The sequence below is a fragment of the Cupressus sempervirens genome, chromosome 10 (assembly GCF_028749045.1).
Source record: "Cupressus sempervirens isolate cs-2001-9-10 chromosome 10, ASM2874904v1, whole genome shotgun sequence".
In the NCBI taxonomy this organism is placed as follows: Eukaryota; Viridiplantae; Streptophyta; class Pinopsida; order Cupressales; family Cupressaceae; genus Cupressus; species Cupressus sempervirens.
This window is the reverse complement of record NC_143127.1, coordinates 969,721,623-969,728,761: the sequence shown is the minus strand read 5'-3', so window position 1 is coordinate 969,728,761 and position 7,139 is coordinate 969,721,623. Positions and strand designations below refer to the sequence as shown.

At 34.6% G+C, this 7,139-nt stretch overlaps 1 protein-coding gene across 1 annotated transcript; it reads left to right on the top strand.

Moving 5' to 3' along the window:
• Positions 1 to 3,543: 3,543 nt before the first annotated feature.
• On the top strand, positions 3,544 to 4,938 carry LOC149537213 (expansin-A10-like). Its single transcript, XM_089807372.1, has 3 exons — positions 3,544 to 3,756; positions 3,876 to 4,188; positions 4,297 to 4,938. Exons 1-3 carry the CDS (start codon positions 3,642 to 3,644, stop codon positions 4,598 to 4,600), a joined length of 732 nt encoding a protein of 243 aa, XP_089663498.1. The 5' UTR covers positions 3,544 to 3,641; the 3' UTR covers positions 4,601 to 4,938.
• Positions 4,939 to 7,139: the final 2,201 nt, after the last annotated feature.

Genomic DNA, 7,139 nt, shown 5'->3' with positions numbered 1-7,139 from the left:
ACAATCTCTTATAAAGGTTTGACGAATTGTGTTTAGTGTCCTTTATGGGAGATTTTCTACTTATTATTTGGTAAGTGTGTCTCTTCTCTAAGGAAATAGTGGTTGTCTTAGCTAGTTGAATATGACATCTCCTAGTTGATCTACATCTTGCTTATCTTGTAGCAATATGAATGTCATCAAGTTTGTATGGGCGATGGATTTGAGGTAGACCATTCCCTCATCATATCTTCATGTTATATTCAAGATAGAATATAATACTGGTATCAAAGCTCAATTGTTGTTCATGTGTAGTTCTTCTCTCTTGTAGATTCATTCTTGGGATGTGCAATGACATGTGAATGTTGTATCACGAATGATGTTTATGTTGTTGTGTAGTCTTTTCAAAAACATGTTTTTTTTGTGACTAATATGTAGGGTATGTGGCTCAAGGTATTAAATTTGCTACTAAATAGGGAGTTGTGCAAAAAAAAGAAGAATGAGGCTAAATTTAAACTAAAGGAAGGATTACTAACTTTTTTGGCATGAGCTAATCAAACATTTTCGTCGATGGTACACGATCTAAAGACAACTCGAGTATAGGATGTAATTTAGGATGTGAGTGCTAATGTTGAGATACTATAATGTTCTATGTTATGTAGTATTCTAATCTACTTGATCTTTTTAAAATTATTCTATGGTAATTGATGACACGACTACATATGTGTATGTTATCTTATTTTTTCAAATCAAGGTGTGTAGCATGTGAGCTAACAATGCAAACAATTTTCAAAAACTTTAACATGAATACAAGTTTTATATATTTAAATATTGAAATAGCCACATTTTTGATAAAATTATGGTTAAGAGAATACAATAGAAAATGGTTAATAAAAAACCTAATTTGTAAAAACAATTTTTTTTGACATTTCAAACCATCAAAATTAAAGAAAAATAATGATCAATTTCCATTAGATTGTGTTATATTTTGTATCCAAAAATGTAACATCACAATCTAGTTAATAAAATTTACATCACTACTCATGAAACACGGGTCAATGAGTTTGACACAAAATCACACAATTAAATCCTAATAGCAATATCACAATTTGACTTGGTGTGGAAATGATCTCATACTTATCAATTGATGAGCTTAAGGGGCTTTCTAATGAATGGTTCATAAGGCACAACACTTGATGAAGGTTTTGCAAATGGGGTTGCAAGCTTTGGGTTTAACCATGGAGGAAACTCTGTAGTTAAGCGCACTCAGACTGGAGTAGTACTTGGATGGGTGACCTCTCGGGAAATCTCGATGCTTCACCCCTGTAAGCATCACCGAGATCCAATAAGTGCTAAGTGTTCCATTTGTTCTCATGAGAGATGGATTCATGTTGAATCACTACTCATGAAACATGGATTGATGAGTTTGACTCAAAATCACACAGTTAAATCCTGATAGCAATATCACAATTTCACTTGCTATAACATTTAACATCGACTAAAACTATAGAGCTAATTAAAATTATACCTATCTTGGTCCTTTCACGAGTTAATTATTTCTCTCCAATTTGATAACCTAAAATATAGGTACTTTGACCAACCATTAAACAAAAAAATTGTTTCCATGACATTTGACAAATAGATTCAAATAAAAATAATATTTTGTAAAAACTAAATATTTTGACATTTCAAACCATCCAAACTAAAGAAAAATCACAGATCAATGCTAAATTTCTCCATTAGATTGTGTTAGATTTTGTATCCAAAATGTAACATCACAATCTGATTAATAAAACTTACAACAGTCTTTGATTGAAAAATTTAACATCATAGTCCAACTCAAGAATTTAACATCACAATATAATCCAACATTTCACATTGACTAAAACTACAGAGCTACATGGTGAAAATCTGATATCGTACATAATAATAATAATAAATTTAGACCTACATCGATCCTTTCATGAGTTTATTTTTCTCGAATTTGATAAATTAAAATATAGGTACTTTGACCAACCATTAAAGAAATCTTCGAAGTGTTTGCATTAGAACAAGAGCTCTGGTTGAGCTCGAGTCCCTGCCTTATGTGATGGTTAGAAAGTAGATAAAATAGATGGAGGTTCTTTGGTGCTTATGACCATTTTGTCAAATGTATAATGAGTGTAGTTGAATAGTTGTAGTGGCTTAGTGTCAAGATGTTCAAATCTTTGGCAGGCATGGATTGCCTAAAAATTGTAAATATTTACTTGTACTTAATAAAATATAAAAATTACCTAGAAAAAAATAGAAAAAAAATAGATGGAAGTTTTATTTGTAAAATACATTAAAAATTACAAACTAATCAACTAATCAGTTTTAAATATTTGATCTTCTTTATGTTGTCTTAATGTATTAAAAAAAAAAATTAATATATTCAATACTTTTAAAATATCATTACAAATCATATTTACATTATATAAAATAAAATCATGTATTTATATATTACATGTGATATGATATAATAATCATTTTATATATAAAAATAAGTTATTAGCCATTAATATGTTATATTGCATATCTTAAGTTTTGTATTAATTTATTTATTATAAACTTCTAAAATATTAAAAAGAAAAAAATAAATTGAAAAAAATAAATTTAAAAATATAAATTGGTGACAAGTGCAATTGATTTGAAATTAATGTTGAAAATTAATATTGATTAGACATTTATTTGTGAGGTGGAAGATAAAATGATTATCTTTTAAAAGTTAATCCACTTGTCACAAATGTTTAAAAGATAAAGTTGTAATTTATGCATTCATTAATTAATGGTAGAAAAATATTTGAATTTTTGTTGGAGAAAATTGAATATTATCCCTACAAAACAAGATCAGCCAATCACAAATAAAGAATTAATATTTAAAAATTCATTTAAAAATAAATCATTGTAAACTTTAGCAATATGTAGACTTTGCTCATAAAATTTAATTGGTGACCAGAACCAAAAACACTAGTACCCTGCCTATCTATAGGCAGGGACTAATAATAATAATTAATTAACAATTTTCGTGCATCACAAGATCTTAGATTGGCAAACTTCCTTGGTTTGTCAGTTGAAAAATCCAAAGGAGCTCAGGTAAAACAAATTCTCAGGAGTCAGCATCATCGGTACTCCAAAACCCCTTTATCGGTGAAGATTGAGCCGAGCATAAAATATTATTTGTGTAACAAATAAAAAGTTAGCGGCTCAAGTTTGAAGCGGCAGATGCGGAGGGCCGAAATCCCGGCGGGGAGTGGGGGCCTTTGGTCACATGGTCGCTACTTAATTAGCTTAACATTTTCTACTTTCGCGCCCGTCGGTGCGACTTTGCGAGGGAAAACCGTTCCCGCACGGCAAGTGGAATTGCTGTAAAGGTTTCGAAGTCCGGTACAATCATATCCCTCGCCGTCGGCGGGCCCCACCAAACAAACCGTTTTCTGTCACGGGGTGTTCGGTTGGTTCTCCTCACACCGGCAGTTAGAAGATTGTGGATCCCACACATGTTCCCCCGTCTCTTCTATTTATTTCCACCTCTCTTCCGTCTATTTCACCGTTCCATATCCTTCGTTGACCCGACGCTTTAGCTGTTTTGAATTCCTTTGCTTTGCGCTGGGTTTTATTTGTTTTCCTCTGCAGTAGAGAAGGAAATGGCTCTTTTAGGGCTTGTTGTTTTTTTGTGTATGTCTGTGTTGGCCCGTGCTTCAGACTGGACTAATGCCCACGCTACCTTCTATGGAGGCAGCGATGCATCTGGAACAATGGGTGAGTGAACATTTCATCATTTTCTGTGTTGTATTTGCTTGGAAATCCGGCATTTGGGAAGCTTTACAAGTGGTATTGTTTTGGTTTGAAAGGGGTTTTAACTGGTATTTGCATTGCAGGTGGGGCTTGCGGCTATGGAAATCTTTACAGCCAAGGCTACGGAACGAGCACAGCAGCTCTGAGCACTGCTCTGTTCAACAATGGCTTGAGCTGCGGAGCGTGCTACGAAATCAAGTGCAATAACGACGCGCAATGGTGTCTTTCCGGCTCAATCGTTGTCACTGCAACGAATTTCTGCCCGCCGAACAATGCTCTGCCCAATGACAATGGCGGATGGTGCAATCCTCCCCTGGAGCATTTCGATCTCTCGCAGCCCATCTTCCAGAACATTGCCAAGTTCAAAGCCGGCATTGTGCCCGTCATGTACAGAAGGTGAGTGAGTTCAAGCTCCCCCGGCCTCTTCCTTTTCAATTTCTGTGATTTGGGGTTTATTTTGGGGGTTATTTGAGGGCTAATGTTTTGGGTGTTTCTGTTTTGTAGGGTGGCCTGTCAAAGGAAGGGAGGAATTCGGTTCACCATTAATGGCCACTCATACTTCAACCTGGTTCTGATCACCAACGTCGGAGGAGCCGGAGATGTACAAGCGGTTTCGATAAAGGGTTCTGGTAGCGGATGGCAGGATATGTCACGGAACTGGGGCCAAAACTGGCAGAGCAACAGTTACCTCAATGGGCAGAGTCTGTCATTCAAGGTCACCACCAGCGATGGAAGGACTGTTACTTCGTATAACGTGGCTTCGTCTGGCTGGCAATTTGGCCAGACTTTTAGCGGCTCCCAGTTTTAAACTGTGTTTTTCGTTCTAGCTAAAGTAGTTCCTTGTTTTTTCTTTGTGTCGATCGACGGGATCCATATATCGATTTTAAAAGAGCTTGGCCCCCCGTGAGTTGATTTGTTTTACTTAGCCGCTGTGCCGTGTTGTTGTAATGCGTTTGGGGTCGCCGCGGTGGCTGCTATTTACAGTGCTACCCGCCCCCGAAACGACTGGTAATCATTTTGTACTTCGTCATTCACAGTTGTGAGTTGCAGAGGTGGTTTTGTCGCCACCCGCCTTCTCGTCGAGTAATGTAAACGTAAGCCATTACCTTATACTAATATCAATGATAACGATATGTTTCTGTTATATATCTCGGCTCTGAGTAGCTATATGTCCTTGACCTGTTCCTTGTGTTTTATTTGACTTGTGGAAGTTTAAGCACATAATTCGAGCTCATGTTCAGATAGAACAAGTTATTTGCAAGTCATCTACAGTGTAGCTAGTCCACGTGACGGGATAATATTTTACTACATCTCAACAATTCTGTGTACGGCTTCCTTATTTTCGCACTTTCATTTGACTCGTTGGGCCGAGTTCAGATAATGCAGGCCAACGGGGAGGAACAAATTTCCAATCTGATCCCCTCCACTGGTATAATAATATGATGGAAACTGAAAAATTATATGATGTAATTAAATCAATTTAAGAGATTGGTAGAAACCAGGGGAATATGTAACGGGGAGCATAATTAAATGAATGCATGTTAGCATTGCAAATTTAGAGATGATCGGAGATGTTTCTTTACATTCTGAATAATATGGTAGATCAAAAATAATTATTTATTTATGTCAAATCATTTCAAAGAGAGTTAATCCAAGTCATCACCATTGATAATTACAAACATCGTTAATGGGTAGCATAATTATTTTTATAGTTAAGAAAAAAATCATCTAAAACTTGGACTACAAGTAAGTTACAATTTTGCTTAGCTCTGAGTGGGCTAAATATATCTTTCTGACCTGTTGCACGTGTGAAGAAATCGAAAGGAACTCTGCAAGCACATAATTTGTGCGTACATTAAATTAAAACGAATCTCTTACAGTTTCGTTTGTCCACGTAATAGATGTCACTACATTTTAAAGACACCCTGTGCAACTTTTGAGTTTTATTATAGGTAAAGGATTTATCTACTAGCTATATATACTTCCAGAGAGTAATCTTTCTCGAGGTGCTTATTTTTATTTAATCCCAAAGTTATTTTAATTGAAGTTGGGATTAATGAAAATAAAAATAGGCACCTAGAGAACGATTACTCTCGACGTAATATATATAGAGGTATATATAGCTAGTGGCGGTCGCGGCGCAATAGGAAAAATATTTACTTTTTATTTTTTATTTTAATAAGGTTATATTAAATTGTTAATTAGAGTTGTATGAAGTTACTATAAAATTATGCTTCAAAATATTTTTAAAAATTTAATATAAGGAGGTTAATATAGATTAAAAAAATATTTTTTATTTTTGGGATATTGTAATGTAAAATGTTATAGTCATACATAGATATATGGTTAGGGACAAAGTTACCATTATAGTTAATGTTAACCTTAGGGATAGAATTAGGGTTAGGGTTAGCATTAGAGTTAGGGTTGGAGTTAGGGTTAGGGTTTGAGCTATGGTTAAGGTTAGGGATAGAGTTATGGTTATGTTTATTGTTAGAGTTATGGTTAAGGTTTAGATTAGAGTTATGTTTATGGTTAAGGTTAGGGTTAATGTTATGGTCATGGTTAAGGTTAGGGTTAGAGTTATGGTTATGGTTATGATTAGGGTTAGTGTTAGGGTTATAGTAAGGCTAACGTTAGGGTTAGGATTAAGGTTTGAGTCAAGGTTAAGGTTAGAGTTTAAAGGGTTAGGGTTTGAGTTAGGATCAAAATTAAGGTTAGGGTTAAGGTTAGAGTCCAATTATGGTAGAGTCAAATCCAAAGTTAGAGTTATGCTCATGGTTAAGGCTAGGGTTAGACTTATGCTTATAGTTAGGGTTAGGGATAGGGTTAGAATCCAATTATGGTAGAATTAGAATTAGGGTTAGAGTTAGGGGTAGAGTTATGCTTATGGTTAATGTTAGGTTTAGAGTAATGATCATGGTTAAGGTTAGGGTTAGAGTTAGGGGAAGAGTTATGCTTATGGTTAATGTTAGGTTTAGAGTAATGCTCATGGTTAAGGTTAGGGTTAGAGTCATCATTATGGTTATGGTTAGGGTTATAGTGGGGATAGGGTTAGGGTTAGGGTTTGAGTCAAATATATCTTTTAATTTAATATAAGGAATTATATATATATATATATATATATATATATATATATATATATTTTTGGGATATTGTAATGTAAAATGTTATAGTCATACGTAGATATATGGTTAGGGACAAAGTTAACATTACAGTTAATGTTAACCTTAGGGATAGAATTAGGGTTAGGGTTGGAGTTAGGGTTAGGGTTTGAGCTATAGTTAAGGTCAAGGATAGAATTGTGGTTATGGTTATCATTAGAGTTATGGTTAAGGTTCAGATTAGAG